Here is a 23,626-nt window from a genome sequence, read left to right as displayed (position 1 = left end):
CCCGACTCAAACAAAGGATTGCAGTGAAGACAGGGCAAAAGGCACGGTTAGATCTCGAATCCCTCTTTTCTGTGCAACATCAGGCAGGAACAGACACAGCAGTGCGGTGGGAGGCATTCTTGCAAGCATAAGTGAAGCAGTGTATCAGGGTAGCAATCCAAGCACATTTATCAGAGTACGGAGGGAGGGAAGGAGGGAGAGGGAGGAGAGAGGGCAGATCTATGAGAGGAAAAGGAGGATGGGCGGGGGGGGGTGTTGCATGCTCGCAGAGTGTGACTGAGATAGAGCGATTCCATGAGCGAGAAAGAGACACAGAGACGGAGAGGGAGAGCACAAAGAGGAGATGGGGACCGAACACTGAGATAGAGGTAGTTGGCAAGACTGAGATCTGCACACAGGCGTGAGCAAAGGAGGGGAAGGAGGAAGAGAGTGGAGGCTGAAGGAGAGCGGGAGGAGGGGGAGAGAGGGATGCAAGATGATGGAACCCAGAAATAGGCTTCACAGGACAGATTTTCATCCCCGCTCTCTGCGGCAGACATGACTCTGGGCATTGGACTGTGCTGAAATTAGCCAGGGGGACAACACAGGACAGCAGGTCTGCAGCGCATTGCCTTGGTTGAGCCTCCCTGGATGCAGCAAGGCAGCTGATTTATTACTGAAGGGCTGGGTGGCAGCGTATTTGTGTGTGCAGCTCTGAGTGTGTGTGTGTGTGTGTGCGTGCAGGTTTTCATGGGTCCTTGTAGCGCTCGGAGCTGTGGGAGCGACCATTCCTCCAGTCATAAAATGACATTCAGCAGGCAGCAGCTTTGTGGGCTGGTGTGGATCTGCAGTCCTCAGTAGGAAGTGGGAGAGTGGGATTCGGAGCTGTCATCGAGTGTGTGTGTGTGTTTACAGTGCTGTTTGCTGAGGTGAGCCGTGGAGGATCAGCTGTATGCAGTGTGTGTTTAGGTTAGAGTAGCAAGGGTGCAGCAAAGGCAAATATCCTATACAATGCAAGGACGAGCGCAGAGCAGCACTGATGGCAGGCAGTGCAGGTAAAGTACAAGGAATGCCCTGGGGGTAGGGTGGAGGACGAAGGCAGGGACAGAGGAGGAAGAGGAGAAAAGAGCAAGAGGACGGAGAGAGGCAAATGGAAAAGAGAGGGTGATCATGGCTGTCATGCAGTGAGCTATAGCATAAGGTATGCTGTAGCGCAGAACAGAGTGGTGCGGCAGGGGGAGGACAAGCATCACCGTGCAAGGGAGGGGGAGAAGGGAAGAGGCTGAGCGAGAGAGGAGGGGGAGGCAATCAGCTCAGCACCTCTCCTCCACCAGAGGAGGAGAAGCACAACGGGACGGGCCCAGGAGAAGACACTCACTCTCATACACACAGTCAAAGACGCACTGCCGAGCGGCCAGGTCAACGAGTAGAGGTCAAAAGGGAGCTGGTGCGGGACGGGGGTTGGGTGTTCACCTGAGCGCCCAAGCGTTCCACAAGAGCGCAGGCTGGTCCTGGGAAGAAGAAGAAGAAGAAGAAGAAGAAGAAGAAGAAGAAGAAGAAGAAGGAGTCTGCTGGAGAAAGAGCCCCCCCCCCCCCAAGTCCAGTTTCTTTTGACAGCTCTGCCACCTTTCCATCACCATGGGGGAATGGACCATTTTGGAGAGGCTGCTGGAGGCGGCTGTCCAGCAGCACTCTACCATGATTGGAAGGTAAGACACCAATCGATTTTGTGAGTAAAGGTTTTATTTTCTGGTTTCGCATCTGTGGTTTTGTTTATACTGATGAGCTGGGTGTTTTCATGTTCAGTAGACAGTATGTTATTCTGTATGTATCAGCTGATGGCATCCCTACAGAAACCCCCTCCTCAGGCTTGTCCCAGTGCTCTTCTCTGTTCTACAGTCCCCCACAGTCATCACTGCCTCCCCCGTCCGGCCCTCCTCCCTGCTCTCCTCACCCTTATCCTCCACAGTCGTCATTCGTTAAGGGATAAACTAATTGCACATAATCAATAGGAGGTTTTACTGGGCATTATGGTTAATTCAGAGAGATTCCTGTGTTGATACTACCTAACAGCCCAGCTATTGATAGATTATGTTTGATGCTGTTGGCCACAGACCATAGGAGGAGAGGGGAGTGGGAGTGAGAGGAAAGCAGAGGTGCAGAAGATGAAAGGATGGTGAGCGAGCAGGTGTGGAAGGTAGAATCAAAGGGGGAGTAAATGGCTCTGAACTCTGTGTGAACTTGAGACAGAATATGAAAGAATAACAAGTTCATTCACTTTGTTATTATCTGCAAAAACGTATTGCATCAGAGTGATCTGAAGTCTGATTAGATAATTTATTATATTTTGCGTGAGAATGGTTCGTGGTGGAGGGTTGAACAGATGAGCTTTTAGTTTGATTAGCAGTGGAGACATGCCATGGAGACATGCTGTAAAATCTACGTGAAAAATGGGCTCCACATCATCTCTGTGTGATTAATTAAATGCAAAAGTGGAATTTTCCACCTATTAAACACAATCCAAATGTCACGCTGGGATGCTCATTTGGAAAAGTGAAGAATCAAAGTGGTTTAGCCTATGAAATCTGGATGTAGAAATCTGTGAATCTAAAATTGCCTTTGAGCAAAAACAAAGTTGCAAAGCTTAAGAATTTGACTGCACTGCTGTGCTCATTAACCCAGACCTCAGGTTGTCTGCAACAAGGGTATGGCCTAACTATTTTGTGATTTTGTGAGTGTGTGTGGGTATATGTGTCTTGCTCTGTGTGCAAGTTAAAGGAGAGAAAATTGGGTCTTATCTCATTGACTAGACTGTGCATTGTAGCTTTATCCTTCAAAATCAGCCACATTGTAACTGCATCAGCGACAGAGATGATGTGAGCCGCATTATACCAAAACTTCTTTTGATCAGGGATCTGAAACAATGGAGAACCTGCATATAGTAGAGCATGTTGACTTGATTTAAAGATGCATTAAGCAATATGTTGTACCATTTAATCATATGACTCCCTCCTACTTATGGGATTGGTAGTATTGCCAGTACCACTGAGAATCAACATCTCACTTTGAAGCTCTACACAGCTTTCAGCCATTTTCAGCTCATTGTGTTGGTTTCCGGAGTGACAGAACGAAAACAATGTTGGCTTGTGTATCACCGTGGGCAGCTGCTACCGACACAGAAGCTAAAACAAGCTAATTGTATGCTAACTGCCCAGTGCAAAATGGCAAACAGCCGAAGTAACTGGTGAAGAAACTTCAACATTTAGTAAACCAAAAAGAGATTTTTCTCTTGAGCGGGACGACCAAAGAAGGGCTAAATGCCAGTGAATATTGGAATTACATTCAACAGGTGGCCAGAAAAAGGAGACCAAAGGGATGTCCGTGTTGCTCTGTTTCTGCTGGATATGTAAGTAGGCAACTGTTTGCTAACATGTTAGCCATAACAACTTCATAAGCTAATTGCTAACTGTTGTGAACTTGTTCTGGAGTCTTTCCGCCCCCTAGTGGTCAAAAATTACTTAATGCAGCTTTAAAATCTAGTCCTGGCAGTTGAATCAGTAATGCCCTGTGAGCATAGGGTGCAAAGAATGCTGAACATGAATCTTTGGATGATTCAATAATTGTAAGCCACCTACAGTTTTTCAGAGGCACAGAAGCAACTCTCAATTTGTCTGCTACCTCTTTCAAAAGTCATAACGAATACTCTGATGATGTAATGGCTTCCTCTTCCTCTAATTTGAGTTATTTGTTGATCATGCACTTCATTGGTTGAACATTGAAAAGTCTTTGATGAATACCTAAAATACATTTAGTACAATGAGCAGTGCTTTCTCTGACTCAATTTAGAATAGTCCTATGTGCACCAGTTTTTGTTCTTTATGTGATAGAATCTACTAGATTAACTACCCGCTGTGTAAACACTTCCAAAATGACATAACATTTGACAGTTAAATGATAATATGAACTAGTAAAGAAATTCCCTCGTACAGTGAGTAGTTTGTGTGATCTCACAGGACATCAGCTATGTGCTACTGTGCCGAATACAGTGAAATGCTCTGTAAATGATCCCTATGTGTTTTGACTTCCCTCAGACTGTGTTTGTCCTACAAGGCTGTCTAGTTGACCCTAGGGCATTAGCTGTAACATTAGCTGCTTTTCAGTGAGGTTCCCGCCTTCTACTGTGCTTGTCTATGCTATGCCAGCCAAGAAACATTGTCTTCTGGAATCACCTTGTTAAGGAGTTTGTGAGTATTTAGGCTGTAGATCCCTGAAATTCCTTTTTAACCCTCTCAAGCCGAATTTAATGTTGTCCCTGTTAGCTAGCTTGTTTGCAGGAAATTTAAAAAAATGCACTGTAGAATTCTTATGCAGTTTGGTGGAAAGAGAGACTTTGGGTTAGGATGTAGCAGTTTGGTGGACAGAGAGACTTTGGGTTAGGATGTAGCAGTTTATTATTAAGTGGTGGTCTGGATCTTGGCTTTTCAAGTTGTAGACAGGCATTTTAGACATTAGACATTCTTAGGCAATCTTAGAAATGACACAAAAACTACTAAAGATAACGACTTGATTCCCAATCCAAAGCATGTGTCTGCATGGTCAGAAACTTAATGACACTTAAATTATCAGAATGATGTTTTTGAATGTACCAGCAAGTTGGAGAATTGTTCACCACTGGCACAGTTTTGTGCTGTAAAGATGCCTCCTAGATTGTTAATGAGCAACTCCACATAACATATGGAGTCAAAATTGTTGCACTGACCTCTACGGGTTGAAAGGTTCAAGTCTGTTGCACCACTGACCACACCCAACACCCACAGTTGGGTGTGGTCAGGTGTAGTCTGTTGCACTTGTGAACACAACCAACTGTAATATAGCGTTGCACTGTTGTGCATTGTGAAGTCCTGCACTTCACAGGGTGTGGCTGGAGCATGCAGCAACCGCTAGATGGCATCACATGTAGGATGTTCAGCCTGTGTGTAGTTTCTTTAAAAGAGTTTGCATGTGAGCGCTTGCAGTTCAAAGGATGCAGTTCCAAAGAACAGAACAGTGATGTCTCCCCATGGCTGAAGTCTCCCCTGCATCAAAACTTTGGAACACGGTTGCATGTCATCTGTTTCAGTATCAACCCTCTCTCTTGCAACGTGAGCGATGTAGTACCACCATGAGACACTGTCAGATAGCATTGTTGGATGTCTAGACTGTCTAATCCAGCTACAATTAAGCTGTTTCTTAATTGTAGGTTTTAAGCTAACCTATGCCCTGGCATAGTATAGATAATTAGCCTAGGCATACATAACAGTGTTAAAAATAGAAACAGACCAACTCTACGCAGTGGCATAGGTTAGCTTAATTATGGTCTTTGAAAGAGACAGACAATTGAGTGTTGCTTCTGTGCCTCTGACTAACCACAGGTGGCTTGCATATTATGACCCATTCAAATATTAATGTTGTGTATTGTGATTTCCATATGCCTGACTTCTAACTGGGCAATGTGAAGTGTGTGCATGGATAACCAATGACTGTAATCATGATTACACAGTAAAATAAATTATTGTCAAGGCTGCATTAACCCCATTCTCTCACCCAAACCAAATATACTGTTTGACAGTCATAACAATTCTGAGGCTTTCAGCATTAAATGACAGTTCAGCATGGCCTCAGTGTATCTCACTCAGTGTGTTAATTAAGGAAATCCACTGAAAATTTGATCTTGATGGGCAGAGGTGACTTGCTAACAGGTGATGACACAACCAGGACTATAGATGTACTTAGTGCATTTTATAAAAATGTAACTGTAAAAAGGTTTTTGGGCTTGCAAATTTTTCTTCAAATATTTCTTTGCAGAGACTGTGTGTTAAATGACATTCAGGGAAACATATTGCTACACAGCAGCTACAAATTACCATACTTTCTATAGACTTCTACATACCTGATTTTTGTCACCAAAAGAAATTTTGAAAGTTTTTACATTAATATGCTGATGATACACTGGTGTATTTGTGTAATATATAACACCAGCAGCCTTGATAATGTTTGCAGATGTCCCAAAATGTTGTACACATAATTAATTAACACACATATATGTATTAATATATATATAAATATATATACTGTATATATTCTGCAATGTGTAAGAATGTCAACAGGCTTGAAACTAAAATCAAACCGTCAGACAGAGATTTTTTCTTATGTCTGGCGTAGCACAAACAGCCACCTCTTGTTTCTACAATTAAAAATGTTACATTAGTTTTTAATTTACATTTCTTTCATCCCCATTATTATTCTTGCTTATCAAACCAACATTTAAACACCTTGATATTATATATTCCTATGCAAATAAGACATGTTTAATTCAGTGGGACAGACAACTGCTTGTATACTTTGCAGATCTGCCAAAAACAGAAATTTGTCCACACAACACTGTAAACAATTGACTGTGGAGTGTATTTGTCTTGCATCGAGGGCCATCCCATGTATGTGTATTTGCTAGGCCAGACCAGATAGACAGTCGGTTTTCCCATGTGAGCTGTCACGTTTATTTTCTTTAGATAAAATTACGTACATTTTCATTTTAACTTCCCTGCCTGCCCTAAATACTGTATATAAAAATCTGTCACATTTAAACATCACTCTGTGATGCATACGTCTACTTAAGGGCAATAAAATGTATGATATATACGGTATATTAAAAATGACATACTACTTTTTTTTCTCTCACATGTGGTGCTCAGATGTTTTGCAGACCACAGGTGTGTGTGTCTGTGTGTCTTGTAAAAAAAGATGTGTTCTACCATGAGAGGATGAAGCCCCAGGGTTTGAGTTATACACCTTGCAGGTATAAAGAAAGAAAGGAAGTGTGTTGATGAATCTTTCCTTATACTGCAATGCTGTAGTGAGGTCAGTGCCAAAGACAAGTAGAGCGAAAAAAAGAGGCACAGATAATGGAGGACTAGAGTGATCTAAGGAAGATAAAATAATAAAGATTGCCGGGTGGAAAGATTGAGAGGAGAGGATGTGAGCCATAGAGGCAGAGCAAAAAGGGTACAGAAGAGGGGGAAGTAAGAGACAGAGGAAGGAAGAGAAGTTTTCCCTCTGCAGAGGTTCAGCGCTGAGAATCTGTGTCAGAGCTCCTTCCTCTGGAGCTGTTGACTGACCCTGCTGCTGAGGAAACAGTCTGCACACACACATAAACTCAATATGCGTCCTCTGCATTGATGAGGATTTCTAAAAATACACCTTTGTGTTCTTAATTTCACATTCATCTGGATATTGTAGCACTTGTAAAAGATGGGACGATGCCATCCTGAGAGAAATTACTATCAGTGTTGACCATCTATCCAAACACACCAATGCAGAAGAGCCCTTTGTACATGTTTAATCTATGTACGCTACAATTCAATTTCTATATCCATTAGGTTTTTCCTGTGTAAGAGAGATAAACTATTTATTATTTAACATCTATCACTACCGGCTTCAACATTATAGATACTTCATGAAATCTTAATAATAATCCCTTGTTGCAAGTTGCATCTTATGTCAAGTCATTCATTAAAAATGTATGGGGAGACCAGCCTTTTAATGTAAAGGACAAAGTGGTGCATAAAATAACTTGTTGCTCTGTAGCTCTGTTTAAATGGTAAAAAAAGGTTTGATGAAACCAAAAATATCTACATCCTTGTTTGAAGTCTCTAAAAGCAAAATACAGACATCTGCCTCTTTGCCCTAAAGTTTGGTGCACATATTTGTGTTCTCTCTCCACTCTTCACGCCTAAATAGGTCAAGATATCCAGCAGAAGGAGGTACCTTACTTTGAGAGGGGCATCCTACTTTTCCCAAAATAATTTAAGACGTGGTTATGCTCTGCTTTAATTGAGGGCATCATCCTGTCTAATAGTGAAGCAGAGTGTTTTTCATGTATCATTAATAATCAGCTTCCTGGATGAAATCTATACTGTCTGGAAAGATTGTATTGCAAAGCAAAACAATGGAAGCAATATTTCAGTGTTTGACAGGGTGGGTAATCCATCATCCTGTGGTGAGGACTGGGACTGTCTTTCAAATTAAACAATTTTTCTGTCATTAATTTATTTGTGCAGCAATCCCTGATGTTGAATGCTATTGATTATACTGTTCGACAGGGGATTCTACCAGTAAAGCTGAGCTCAGCTTTAATGCAGTGCAGGCTATTATTCATTTTAGCAGCACATTGATAATGTGTGTATGAGCTTCACTGGGTGGGTAATGTTTCCTTATACACAGCCTAAATGTTCTTTATTTCAGGGATTTTCCCACGTGTGTTAGAATTCCTTAATTAGGTTCACTTATCTTATCTTTAACCAGTCTGCATTTGGAGTTATTAAGTGGTTAAGATATAATATAGTCAAAGATTTTGATTATCCTTGGGTTTGTTGCACTGGGAAAATAATTAATCTAGTCCAATGAACACCAATCCCTGTATCGGAGATTCAAATGCACTGACTAATATAGACTTTTATTTAATTAAGACTAAATAAAAGTGGATATGAAAACATATTGTAAAATGCCATAGCATTTGTTAATGTTCAGAGTGCATTTTGACTTTGTGAGAAATACAGTTGCTGATTTTTAGGATTTCACTGTAATTAACTTGTGAGAAATTAGTATTGGTCACAGGGTTTTTATTCCTAAGCAAAAGGTTGTCTGATTTACAATAAACGTCTGCTGGCGTGTAGGTCTTTTAACATAGACCAATCAAAAGACAGAGAAACATCTGATGCCACACACATTTGCATTTCCTTTCTTAGCTCAGGAAGAGTTTTTGAGTGTATGCTTATACTTATACCATTTGTTTATCCTTCATCTACCATGCTGGCTGTTGTTTGCTTTGTACTTGTTCTGTACCTAAGGAGAGGAAATGCTGAGTATGGGAGAGTAACTCTCCGTGGCCATGTTACATAAAGAAATGATTCAACACATCTATTTGACTCCGTATTCTTTGGGAAGGAATTATTTTCCCTGACAACTTACATTGAGTTATCTTGATAATGATAGTACATGACTACAGTAAGCTATTACATAGGGTGTAGCAATGTAAGTTGCTGAAGAGAAGAAGAAAAAAATCAGGATGAATCCCTGGATGTTATGACAGCAACAACACACCTTAAACCTGATGACAGCAACTGTAGGTCATGTAGTAAAAATAATACGTTTTAAAGCTGCAGAAACAACGGCGTCACTTTGTGTTGAAAAACGGTGGGGATATAATGGCTCAGATTGGGGGTGTGACATTACACTTAACTCACGACACGTGAAGATATTGTGGTCACGAGAGCAAGACGAGAAGAAATTTTAACATTATTTTGAAGAAATATTCAGTGCTGGAATATATGATTGGGGATCAGAAAATTTTGAGCATTAATCACATAATTCCCTATATTCTGGAGACTTTTTGTGCAGCAATTTATGGAAATGCATTTATTTATTTAAAGGGAAAAACAATCCAGGTGGGAGAAGACAATTCAAAATCTAAATATATAATGGAATATAATGCAGAAATCTCTAGCTTGTTTTCTTTTTAGCTTAAGTTACTTTTTTGGACAATGCACATTTGTTTTAATTGCATTGCATGTTTTCTTATTGTGCAAATTCTCATAGCATTTTCATTTGTTAGTTAACATTTATCGTTGCAAGCTATTTTTCAGAACATTTTTAACAAATTATACTTTTAAAAAGTGATGAGGACAAAATCAGCTATTTCAAAAAGTGGTGGGGACATGTGCCCAGCGTCCCCAGTGTGAATGACACCCATGTGCAGAAATCAACAAAGCATGCGTCATTTTAAAGGAGTTACCTGGTAGAGACGAACCCACAGAGAAGACCTTTCTGTTTTTGTATACAGAAAGGTTCTTTTTACTGACCTCAAGTAGGGGCTCCACTATAACAGCACAGACATTTTGCACAGAAACTTTTGAATTAAGTGACCTTTACAGACACTTTTTAACAGTAAGGTGTGCTTCCACCAGTATACTACGTTTAGTTAAAATGTCATTATGTAAAAGTGAAGATAAACATTCTTCAGAGCATTAATATTGTCTGAAAAATTGTGCAACTGAACTGCTGGTAAATGGTACTTTTCAGTTGTGAAATGAAAACACTGAAATGTGACATTATGGTTGCCATGGATTCTGTAGCAAAGGTGTACTTCATTAATTGTTTACATTAATTACTTTTTTCTTATTTTCAGTAGAAATAATCTAATTTAATAAAACAGATAGTGTGAAATCACCTATATTTTCAGATTTTTATATGTATCCGAACACAACCTGCCAGAGACCAGAGACAGAAAGTGACATCTTTCTTTAATCACTGCTTATTCAGTAGTTTCAGAATAATTTAAAAAGTATCTTAATTGACAGTTGGCATGTTGGAAACACAACGCATTATGATGATTTTGTGAGAAGAGTCATTCAGGACAAAAGCAAAGATAAACTTTTTATGTTCACATCAGGTCAGATTTCTTTCTACATCTTCGAGTCTTTCGTCTTTGACTCTGTTATACACAAGCTATTTGCAATGCCTAGTCAGCCAAGTCAGTGACCATTATGACTGAGGAGTAATACGTCCACCTGGCACTTTTTTTTAAGGGCTGCATGCGGGGAAACATATTTGTTCAAACCTGAAGATTTGTTTTTCACCCAAAGGTTATGCAGTGAGCAAGAATGAGTTTCAGACATAAAATGAGGGGGCTGAATGAAAATGGGCCTAGTCTGCTTTATCTCCTGCTGAAAAAATAATTGGGTTGAGGCTGATTCCTCTATCAAAAGCCCATCTATAAGTATTGATAATTTCAGATTTAACAGATAATTATATGGCACATTGTGTCTATGAAGAATCTTTTGAACATGTACATTTTGTTGGATACTTTGTATTTAACGCTGAATTAAAACCATCCTCTGCTTTTGTTTTTATATTTGTGTTGATCATGTAGAACCTGTCAGTGCTCCAAATAGCTGCAATGTGATTTATGAAATATTCTGAAAATCGCATATTGATGCAATCAGCAAAATGTGCTGGTTAGGAAAATGCTGATCCATTCATTTGATGGATTTTAACTTTCAAGGTATTTTAGAGAGACATACTTCTGCATAATGTTTGCCTCCCTTAGCTAGACTTGAGATGAAGGGATCATTTTTAGATGAAAGGGTAATTTCAGATGGCATAAAGACAAATGGGATGGAGGAATGCTGCATCTGGTATACACTGCATCATCGCCATGCATGGTTAGACTGTGCAATGAGTTAATAGAAAAGTTGTGTTTTGCCTTAGAAAAAAAAGAAGATTTTAGCATAAGCTATTTCTGATATTTTAATCTTACAGTATTAATATAACCCAAATCGTGTTAAAGCCCATCTCAGCCTCATGAAGTGAGGCAGTTACCTGTAGAGTGCACCCCAAATATCTTTCTTTGTTCCGTCCTTTTTTCCTGAAAAACAGCTGGGAGCCATTACTTCAGAGTTTGTGAATCAGCAAGTGAGATAATTAAATTTCTGCACATGTGGACTGTGTTGTGGCACAATGGAAATTTCCAGAAATAAATACCATTTATGATTTTTGATGTCATACATCAGAAAGGTCTATTAATAAATCCTTTAAGTTTTACACTCCAATAAAAAAAATCTATGTATTTTCAGAGCAGGCCAGAAGGAAATGAACCGCTGCAGCTGAAGGCACACAAGTTTAGCTTTTATTAATGTAATCGTCACACCGACTCTTATCAGCGCCTCAGGCGGTCATCCACGCCTGCCTGATACGTGGGCAAGACCTGAAACTATTAAAACAGTTTGAGAGAAGGTGATGAGGGGTGGGAGGAAAGAAATGTCTGCACTATGATAATTAAGCTGCCTAATTTCTACGCCTGGTGAGGTCTTTATTCATTATGTGCTGCCATCAGCAATCAGTGGGGCTTATTATTGCGAGCGTACAGGCGGGAAGAATATTTTCTTTAGTGAAATTAACCAGTCCTTCAGAAGACTGTCTGTGCACCTACATTTACAGGTATACACCTCTATATGTCTGTCACTCTTGACTTTATTTATACAGTAAAGGGTCATTGATATTCACAATGTGTGAGAGTAAAGTGTACGTGTGTGTGTGTGTTTCCCAATCCATCTGCTTTTGCGCTGGAGGCAATTCTTGTCCCTGGAGGCTGGCGGTAGCAGCTGCTGTATGACTGAATGTGTGTGTGTGTGTGTGTGTGTGTGTGTGTGTGTGTGAAAGCCTCTGGGAAAGACAGAGCCTGCATGTCCAGCCGACACACCAGCTGAAGAGCAGCTACCATTATACTGTACACACAATCTCACAGGTCAATCAGCTGCCTACACGAATTTGTATAGTTTCACAGCAGTGACGGGTCATGTCCTTATCTTCACTTCCTCCTCGCATTTTCCCTCCCATCAATGTCAGAATGTCTATGAGATTTGTTGGCCTAGTGCACTTAATATAAATACCAGCCTTCAGTGATGCAGCACAAGAAAGTGAAAACTGGAGAAGAACTTTCACATGTGAGGGATACAGACAGATTAAATTTCTTTCAAATCTTACTAATTGCCAGTACAGTGTTACGGATTTTGAAAGTCTCCAAAAATGTTATGATCAGTCTTAACTAAGGGAAGGTCCTCCTGGAGGTGGGTAGCTAAATAATGTGATGAGTGGTGACTGATGTGGGAGACAATTTACTGGCCATGTAAGGAACTTTTGGTTAAAGGAACCGTGTGGCAGACAATGCAGTGTAGTGCCTGCATGTTTTCTTTTTGAATCCACTCAGCAAGTGGCCCTGTTTTGATATTCTGCCCCCGGGTTTGAGTTACTAAAAATTCTAAAATCTTTTTCATCATTCATGGGGGTTATTGAATATTCTGCAGGTTCAGGCCTCCGGGCTGTCCTGTCCCAATCTGCTCTAACGTACAGTATTGGCTCTTTACTCTGCAGGGCTTAAAACACTGATGTTTGCAGATAACCTTCGTCCGCTGCATTCTGCTAATGCAGCAATCTGCCGCGTGCTGATTATCCTGTTATCCAGCAGTAGAGTACATACACACATGCAGACACAAACACACACACACACACACACACACACACACACACACACACACCCACACACAGCACAACACTCAATACTTGCAATGTCTTCGAATTCTTTAATGACATAAAACTGCCCGACAAACAAGTATAGACCGAATGACTGAATATCTGCAGTACGGTACTTAGGAAAAGTTTTGTTTGAAAATTCTTACTGTTAAGGTATAAAGCAATAAAGCTGAACTGAGAAAACTGTAAGATACTGTATGTGGCATACAGGGACATACGTTTATCCTTTGTAGTGTATATCAAAAAATCCTCAGTCCCCAGTCAGCTGTTGACTGATTGGTTTTATTTATGGAATATAGAAAATTGTTTAACAAACACTAAAGAGCAATCTAACAGTTGCTCATTAGAACACGGAGAAAAACACAAAGATGCACAACACACAGAAACTAAACAAGACAAGTCTGCAATCCAAAACCATATCACCACAATTTAAGAAATCATCAAAAACTGACAGAAATATACATGCATGAACCTGGACTCCTGACTGTGCAGCCTGCCATTAAGACGTAAAGAAACTGATTATGCAGAGGTGTTTTATGCATAATTATTCTGCAGAGATTCCATACACCATTAATTAATAAAAGACAAGCCATCTGTTAGGTGTGAAATATAAAAAAGACATTTGAGAGAAATTTTACTAGGAAAGTTACTGTGGACATATACGAGCTGTCCAGTCTGTGAGCTTGTGCCATTTTTCAGAAATGTGGATAGAAGCAGACTTAGTGACATTTAGTTAATGCTGTTACAATGTAGTAATTATCACTCGCATGAGAAGAAGCAGACCTTGAATAGAAACAGAAAGTAAATGCAGATGTAAGACGTTTTCTCTCCTGTTACATTGTTTTAAATCAGCACCCAGAGCTGCAGACACCGAACATGAGCTAGTTTCATATTTATGTTATTTAAACAACTATTGTCAAACCTCAAGCAGAACTTAGACTCAGGGTGGGCGGCCAACTGCCTCAACAGTTTTTGGGGGGGGGGGGGGGGGGGGGGGGACTTCTGGAAGACCAGAGGTGGGGAGAGGCTTTGCTCTGTATTTCTGAACATACTGAAAGTCAGTGTAGCGTATGCGCCTACAGCTGCTCTGAGCACTGACAGCCCGACATGTTTGCCATTTTGCACAAGTCATACACATGGCTGACTCTCCCTCTTTGTCTCTGTGTCCTCGTGTCTTTCTCACAATAAAAAAAAACACACAGGCATGCACTCGCAGGTGGAGCAGGAACAGTCCTGCAGCGGCACTCTGTTCTATTTGAAATCTATTTTACGCTGTACCACTTACCTTCACCTGTCTTCCACTCTGCTCTCACGAGCTGTCTCCTTGATCAAAGACATTTCTTTTTTCATTCCCAAGGACACACAACTTTTTCACATTGTTTCCCACAATTGTAAGATATATTTTCCTCCATATCTCGGTGTCGACACCCTTCTTCTCTCCCTGTGATCGTGTCCAGATCTTCACCTTTCGCTGATTTGCTGGTTGCTATGGTGACTTGCCATGGAAGGCGTGTGTGGGCATTTTGAGTCCTCATTAAAAGACACACTATTGAACAAAGAACATCTTTTCATGTGCATATTGAAAATAATCAGAAATCATATAACCTTACAACGCTATTGTCATACTGCCATTTACCCCAGTTGTTCCAACACACCTGGGGCCAGCTCCCATCTATCTCTGTCTCTTTAGTTGCCCTGGGTGGCCCCCTTGTGCCTGGAAACAAGTGTGTTTTAAGTAATTGGCTCCTCCACGCAGGAAGCATGCACATCCACTGCATTGTGGCACCAGGGAGCCCCATGATGTGCAGACTTTCCTCGCTCATTAAAAAGGGCTGACAGTGCAGCCTTAAAGCCCCAGTCCTCCTCCGCAGTGCCCATGCTGGATCGACACCAGATGATAACAGTACAGCAATCCAGTCTCACAGAAACCTTGAAAAGCAGCCACACCGCTCTCTAGATTGCTCTCTCTAACTGCAGCTGTGCACTAATGATGCTCTATGTGAGGTCCCCGCAGTTTTTAAACATGTCACCTGTGTGGTTCAGCACTAAGTTGTTAATAATCAGCACTCACATGAACCTTGCAACAGGAGCTTCTTTCATTTTACCAGATTTGAGGATATCTGAGCTCTTTAAACAGACACCCCCCTAAAAATTCACCTCAACTGGGAAGCTGGCTGACCCGTAATATGGTACCTAACGCTGAGGTTATTTGTACAGCAGTTTAATGAAGCAACATTTATGATGGAATACAATGAAAAGCAGGAATTAATATTAACATTATCTTATTATCTTATATATTTTACCACACTTATATCAGTGGATAGCACTGTTTAAGCATTTAAGTACAGTCACACACACTAATATGCGTGCTGTTCCGTTTCAGCTCAGCAGTGAAGATGTGAAATCATCTGTTTTAGTCTCTTATGATTAGTGAGCTCATGTGTTCATGCTATCTAGAGCGCAACTCCACCATCCAACGGTGTTGTTTGTCACAGCAGCTGAGTTATGACATGTGCAAGCACATACCCATGTGTGTGCACACAAACACACACACACAGGCACATAGTTAGGTCTGACAAGGGATCTTGCTTGAAAACTGTTTTCTTTCTATTGCTCTGAAATGATTTTAGGGTACAGGTGAACACATAAATCAGCATCCAATCACCAGTTAAATTATGTTGAACCAAGACTTCTAAACAGTTAGAATCATACTCAGATGTTTCCTGAAACTCTGTGCATTTGATCCTCATTAACTGGCTTTGTCTGTCTCCCTTTCACCCCCTCCCATTCCTGCCCTTTCCATCTCCTTCTTTCTCTCTGCAGGATCCTGCTGACAGTGGTGGTGATTTTCCGTATCCTGATAGTAGGCATAGTGGGGGAGAAGGTATATGAAGATGAGCAAATCATGTTCATTTGTAACACCATGCAGCCCGGCTGCAACCAGGCTTGTTATGACAAGGCCTTCCCCATCTCGCACATCCGCTACTGGGTCTTTCAGATCATCTTGGTGTGCACGCCCAGCCTGTGCTTCATCACATATTCTGTTCACCAGTCTGCTAAAGCACGTGACCGAAGCTACTCTCTCCTGCATCCTTACATGGACCACCATGGTCACGGTCACCACGGTCGCCATCATGACCATCATGCTCGCAAGCTTCACTCGCGCAACATCAACGGCATCCTGGTGCACCCTGACAGCAGTAAGGAGGATCATGACTGCCTGGAGGTCAAGGAGATCCCAAACGGACCCCGGGGATTCCCTCAAACACACAAGAGTTCCAAAGTGCGACGACAGGAAGGCATCTCCCGTTTCTATGTCATCCAGGTGGTGTTCCGCAACGCGCTGGAGATCGGATTCTTGGCTGGCCAGTACTTTCTGTACGGCTTTAATGTGCCAGGGATGTTTGAGTGTGATCGCTACCCATGTGTGAAGGAGGTGGAGTGTTATGTGTCACGTCCCACAGAAAAGACCGTGTTTCTGGTCTTTATGTTTGCAGTAAGTGGCATATGTGTGCTGCTCAACCTGGCTGAGCTCAACCACCTCGGCTGGAGGAAGATAAAGACGGCCATGCAAGGGGTGCAGGCCCGAAGGAAGTCCATCTGTGAAGTACGCAAGAAGGATGTTTCACACCTGTCCCAGACCCCAAACCTGGGCAGGACCCAGTCTAGTGAGTCAGCTTACGTCTGACAGAGGCTTCTCTGCCCCGGGGCTTGAGGACCTCTTAGATTTTGGAGAAGAGCTTTTCCCTGGCCCAGGACCCCCGATCACTAGGGCACAAAACTCACCACTGCATTATTATTCAGGAGCACAGAAAAACTCTGTGTAGTCACGATGAAGCATCAATTCACAAAGTAGAATCTTTGACACTTCAAGAGACAAGAATCACCTTCCTATCAAGGCAGCTTTGTTGCTGTAACAATGCTTACACCTAAAACTTACATGATGGAGAGTTCTGCTCTGCCTAGGTGACACTAGGTGCCTTCAAAGAACCCAACAGACGAAACTGAGCAATTACTAATATTAAAATACTGTAAAGATAGTCTGAGGTTGAATTATCTGAAGTTCTTCATTATTTGCCTTTGCTGTAAGTCAGAAATAATCCCCTTATTTTCTAATTATGCGCATATGCAAGAGCTTAAGCGTGTGCATGCATACGCATGTGTATGGGGAAAAAAAGCCAATCTCAGACTTCAGTCAGAAAATTGAATGCTAAGCTAATCTGAGCTACTGAGAGAAAGATAATGTTATTTCTCATTGTCCATAATCTTTGAATAAAGTCACTCAGTGGACAAACACATACCTTTTGTAAGAAACTTAGACAAAACCAACATGTACTAAAATTATCAGCATAAACTGGAACACAGTACTTGTTGTCCAGGCATTTTCCTAAAAATTGTCACTGTTCTTTATGTTTTTTTGTTGCATTAGGTGCCAGTCAGACTACAGACTGACATTGCTTTTGTTCAAAGTGAGACACATGGTGCATAGAACATTAGAGTTAGATTTACTTTCCAACACTGTGCTACGCACCACAATGCTCCCAATGCCTACAAGGCATGCTGTTTACTCTCAGAAGCCACTGAAAACTGTCAAGGAACATGTGCTAGTGTTTCCACTTGGGCTTCTAAAGTGTGATCGCTGTCTAAGGGGCTGAATCTAGTTATATAAAGATTTTTTTTTTTAAATAAACAGGAAAAAGTATTGTAGTCAGAAATATTTTAAGGTGTAACCTCAAGCTTTCACAAGCAGATCTGGTGCCATATTCCAAAGTTACTGTACATAGATGAAATGTAATACACTTAGCCTTTTCCCTATGCGGTATAGATGAGCTTCACTTGGACAGGGTAACATTGGTTTGGGTGGTGCTGAAGATTAATCATAGATTGCCAGCTTTAATAATATGTATTATTAATGTGCTCTTTGTTAAGCCTTCACCCTCTAATGGAGACTATATGTTCCGGAAAGTGTTTTCTCCCCTATGGACTGTGAAAAAGGCATGTTACTGAAGCATTAATAGAATGGATAGATTATGACATGTAACTTAAAAAGAGACTGTTTTATTTATTTGCATCCTGCTCTGTGAAATGTAATACTAGCATGCATGAAGATGAAAAATATAAAGAGATATGAACATAGAATCCCACTATGGGAATGTTGAAAGTGCATACCCGAAAGGCTCCAAAACTGCAGCAATAATAATATATAGTATGTGAAAAAATACGTGAATAAATTATTATGCAAACGGTGATTTCGATTGTGCTGTGTTCAACATATAAGTGATAATTACTATGTATTGCTGTTTTTATTTTTATCAGGATGTTAGTGTTAAATAACTGTATCCCAGTCACATATTACACATAAAGAAGTCCACCCACTACTCCCACTACACTTCTACCACAATGTGAAAATCGATTATAAGTAACAGTCCTGCATTCAAAAATGCTACTTAGCTAAAAGTTCATAAGTATTATCAGAAAAATGTATTTAAGTATCAAAAGTTGAAGTACTTGTAATGCAGACAATCTCCCTTGTGTTATATTATGATTTATTTTTTGGGTTGTAATACTTTACTAATACATTAATGTTTGAGTAGTCTTTTACTGTTGTAGATGTTCAATGTGGAGCTCATTTGATCGACTTTTTTGGGAAGTTAAAGCTATAGTTATAGCTATAGCAATAGCTATAGAGTTCTTCATATGTTTTGTATCTGCAACGTAACTATAACTGTCAAATCAGTAAAGAGGAGTACAGTGCAAAATACAGTGCAGTCAATGTATAAAGATGAAGAACATGGAAATACTCAAGTAAAGTCCAAGTACCTTAAATTAACTTAAATATTGTACTTGAGTAAATGTACTTCTTTACTTTCAATCTGTATAGAATACATATACAACACAGACAGCAGAGTACAATGTTGTGCTTTAACATTTATTATTCAACACTGAGAAATGATATGTCTCTGAGAGATATGTTAGTGCACGCTTTGAGTTTCTGCAGATAAATTATAGATATTTAACTTGTCCACTTCCATGATATAAAACTCCTGACACAGATTATTACCATGTTTTTGCAGTGAAATTGTATTTTTTTTATTTTTCCAGTAAAATGTTTCTGATACTCACACGGTTGTTCCTCAGGCTCACCGTGACTCATAGGCAGGTAAGTTATTAGAGCGGACCTGATAATTTCAGTAATGAGCGGCGTTACTGAGGGGCAGAAGAGAGATATGTGGGGGCGGTAAACCTTTTAGTGTTATTAAACCTTCAGTCGGTGCAGGCGGCACGTGGTCATGTCCTGGGGAACAGGAAAGCCTAGTGGGACAAGAGGATGAGGGACAAGGGTGATGGAGATGTGTGTTCATAAAGTTGATTGTCTGATGGGATGTGGAGTAATGAATTTTGTGGTTATTCATTCACTTAAAGACCACCCTGTGTTCTCATTGACATGTTGGTAACCGTGATTGGCTCTCTGCTGTGGGTGATATACAGTCACATCAACAAGCACCCGGCACACACACAGACAGTCAATAAAGGCCTAAACAAATGCATTTCTGAGGATGTAGCCAGGCCAGTTGCTGTGGTGACGGGAGGTAATGACGTTAAGCACCACAGAGACTACAGTAGTGAAGGGCATAGACAGCACTGCACTGTCTCTCTCTCCTTGGCTCCACGGCAGCACGTCAACCTACAGAACTCACTCAAGTATTGACGCATTCGTGGTTAAAGTAAAAACATGTTCTGCTTATTCTGTAGCTACAAGAGCTAAATAACAGTTAGATACAGCAATTACCTGCCAAATATATCTTTAGTTATAATAACGACTTACGATAATTGGGTGTAAAAATTGGATAATAGAGCAGAAACTATAGTGCAATGTAAAGTTTGAACAAGTCAACAAACAACAAAACAACAACTTATATTACATAGATATAGCTTTGAAATTAGCTTACCATTAGTAAGCACAGCAACCAATTCCATTTTAATTTTCCTTTATAGTATATAAATTCTACATTTTTAATGAACAGTATGAAATGAAAAATTAAACTGATCATCTTGATCAAGTCACGATTAATACAAATTAAAGCAGTGGAAATGTCCAAATTGCACGTAGTTAGAGAAGCTTTACAGCACTTATATAACTACTGACATTAAGTTTATGCACTTCATGTTCTCTCGTCAGGTAGCATTAAAAAAGAAGCTTTTATGGCTGCTGCCTGTCTCCCCCTTCAGCTTTATGACAATTATACAATTATTATTATAAATTGGCAGTGTATTGTGCTGGTAGCTGTTGGTGCTCAGGCCTGTTTTGGATTGAACAGAGCGCCTAACTGGACTGCCTACACTAGCAGATACACAGGTGCTTCTTTGTGCTCAGATCATCATCAGTAAACACCCACATACCTTCACATTTGTGCAGTCAGTACAGTCCATTAACTATAGCATAAATGCATGACTACAGCTTAGGAGTTCATCCTACCTGCTTTCTCATGCATTAAAACATGCGAATAGATGGCTAATCGCACCGTGTAATCACTTTAATGACTGGGGGTGCTGCAGGTTTATGAATTTTGAATTAAAGAAAAGAAAGTTATATATTAGTAGGAGAGCTGACCTGCTGTGAATGAGAAAAAATAAAATTACAAATAAATTAACAAAATATAATGAGATTCCCTTGAAGAAAAAAAAACAAAAACACATACCGACCCGCTGTGCAAACTATTTTAAAACAGGCAAGTGCGTGCTGTCCACTTGAATATGGACGGACAAGCTGGTGTAATCTAATAGATGAGCCATATGCTGGCTTCACTGGAGTGGATTAGGGAATATGTTGAACCCAGTTATGAGCTGTAAAACAACCATTTTCTCTTTTTTTGTGGATCTTGATCAGGCAGCTTTACATTGGATTTTATTCCAATTCAACTGTGACATTTTGATTAAATTAAATGTTTGTTCTTCCATGGTGCAGAAAGGAGTCTGCTTCTTGAAGTCTCATGTTTTTGCTACACATAGCGGTATTAGTTAGCATGGACACCTTTCTAAAACTTAAGAAAATAATTTGACCACAGTGTCTGCATCATTTAAATGCATCTTCCACTAATGCTTGTTTGCAAGAAGAAAATCAATTTGACAGATTTTGGAAATAATTTTCATTATTGATGGAGTAGTGTGGTGCCGGACCTCCTGACATGTGGATTACTTGATCAGTTTGCTCTCTCAATGTCTTTTTTAGCAGATACAGACACAGACATTATTTTGTCATTGTGGGCAACCTGATTTTGGTATCTTGTCTCTGAGCCAGAAGCACAAATAATAATTTCTATTAAACTGACTCCAGCGTAGGTTTTGGTGTAAACATGCACATCAGATTTGCGCTCTGTTTTTGTGACTAAACACAAGTGTCCTCTTTGTTTGAGTCTTTCAGTGTAATACTCCCTTAACTCCTGACAGGTGCAGCAATGTTTGTTGTTCATCTCACTGACCTTTGCCCTACACTAAAGATCTAATTTAGACCATAAACACACATATTATTTTTTCTCTGTCTGTGTTACCAGATTGATTGGCACTGACTATCTATTCACAGGCCATTCACCCATGCCTCCTCATCAAATTTTCATCTGCTCTGTGACCTACTCTCTGCAGCTGATTCATTACTAACCCAGTAATAAGGCTAGGAGAAGAATCATTTCATTATTCCACTCCCGTGTTTCTTTGATATTCCCCTCTCTGCCTTTTCACTCATTTATAAAGATGAAATTGGAGTTGGGTTATTCCTCTCTGGAGCCTGCTCCACTTCTAGCCCCTTAATGTCTCGGGCCATCAATCTGTGTCAGTCTCCATTCTGCTCTCCGCAAGTGACTTGGTCTCCTTATGTGATAGCCGTGCTTGGCACAGTCTCTCTGCCCTTCCTCTCTCTCTGTCTCCATCTGGTCCTCTTCTCCTCCACCTGACTCATTCCTCACTCTTTCCACTGCTTCCTCCACCTCTTTATTCTGCCCTCCCGCCTTCCTCTGACCTTTACCGTCCTAATTCATGTAGGTCTGCTCTGGCTTTTCTACCTGGATCTCACTTGTATTTAACATTGATTCCAATTATTTCTTTTTTTTCTTCTCTAATGCTCCCTTTCCTCCTTGTTTATGTCTGACAAAGCAAAAATCCTGTTTTCTGCTGTACTGCAGGAAAGCCCTTCCCCACCGTCTTCTCTCTCCTATATTGTCTTTGACCCAGATTCCTCTCTGTTCTCTCTCCACAAAGGATTTTGTCGCCTTTATAAAAAGAAAACGCTGACAAAAAACTGAGACATCTTCTTCCAACAGCTCACCAGCTTTCATGATCTCCTTTTATAACTCTACTGATGCTGGCTTGACACCTCACTCGTCCCCAGTTGATAATCCTGGAAGTATGGTATATATGGAGCAGACAACATGCAAGTTTTGTCTGATGTTATTATTTAAAGCTTCTTTAGTGTCCGGCCTTCCAGATCAACTCATGACTGTTATGCCATCTTACAGGATTAATTTATTTTTGGGAACTTGCTGCCTGTCACACAGAATTGGGGTATATCTCAAAAATACCCCAATCAACCCCTCAACCAACTCTGCATAATACGCTCAGATCTGCCTCTGACACAGTTGTTGTGGTAATTCTAAAAAGAGAAAGTAAAGAAAAGATGAAAATACTCAGATCAAGTTACTTTCATGACATGATTCACAAACTGAGGACAGTATTCTGCTTTTTTTCAGACTGATGTTTCTAAATTGGTCTATTTGAGATCACAGGGAGTTGTAAAATAAAAGACAACTGGTGCAAAAATAAACCCAGCAATAATCTTTCCAACAACTACTGATATTGTACTGGCTCTCACACCTGGTCACCAAAAAGCCCAGGTGCAAAAGGAAAAGATTGGCAGTCTAAGGCACTTGGTAAACTGGAATTCCATTCATCCATCTGGCTGAAAAACAGAAATATCCTTCCACAGCTGAAGACTGATGTGTGAACGTGTAAAGATCCTGCTTAAGAACACATAATCCTCCACTGGGAGCCCAGATTAGCCACTGTAACGGTAAATTCAGTATGGACACCACAGTCCTTCCAGTCACCATCACATGCATGACACTCGTTACTTGCCTGGTGATTTCAAAAGGTTGATGATGTGAGAAGTTGTGGACCATTTGATGCTGATTTTATTTTTTGTAATCCTGCATGTGAATTCTACTGTCAAACTACTGTAACGGAAATCCCATGTTTATGAATAAAACTTTACTATAATGCTAAACTCCTTTTGGTCAGTGAATACAGGCAGTTTAACAGCGGTGTAGGTGATGAGTGATCCCACCTTGGTCTCATTATATCAGTTTGGTACTATATTTCCTAAAGACTCAGGCTCCTCTACCTGAGCAGAGGAAATGTCTCCATCTCGTGAGGTTGTGATTTAGAGTAAAAAAAGGCACAAGCAAGTTTAACACCTTCTCTTAATAGACCAGCTCCTCTTAATGGCCAGGGATAACATGGATTAACAACATGC

General features: G+C 40.5%; 1 protein-coding gene across 1 annotated transcript in view; it reads left to right on the top strand.

The window, feature by feature from the left end:
• Positions 1–1,572: 1,572 nt before the first annotated feature.
• The window catches only part of LOC123963773 (gap junction delta-2 protein-like), a 34,090-nt gene continuing 12,036 nt past the window's right edge, over positions 1,573–23,626 (top strand). The window contains exons 1-3 of the mRNA XM_046040815.1: positions 1,573–1,688; positions 3,329–3,385; positions 15,928–16,776. Of these exons, the coding sequence (XP_045896771.1) occupies positions 1,618–1,688; positions 3,329–3,385; positions 15,928–16,776 (977 nt within the window). The 5' untranslated portion in view covers positions 1,573–1,617. The remainder of the gene's footprint in view (positions 1,689–3,328; positions 3,386–15,927; positions 16,777–23,626) is intronic.

Source organism: Micropterus dolomieu, linkage group LG23 (genome assembly GCF_021292245.1).
Source record: "Micropterus dolomieu isolate WLL.071019.BEF.003 ecotype Adirondacks linkage group LG23, ASM2129224v1, whole genome shotgun sequence".
NCBI classification, from domain to species: domain Eukaryota; kingdom Metazoa; phylum Chordata; class Actinopteri; order Centrarchiformes; family Centrarchidae; genus Micropterus; species Micropterus dolomieu.
The sequence above is the reverse complement of the archived record's forward strand: the minus strand, read 5'-3'. Positions and strand labels throughout refer to the sequence as shown.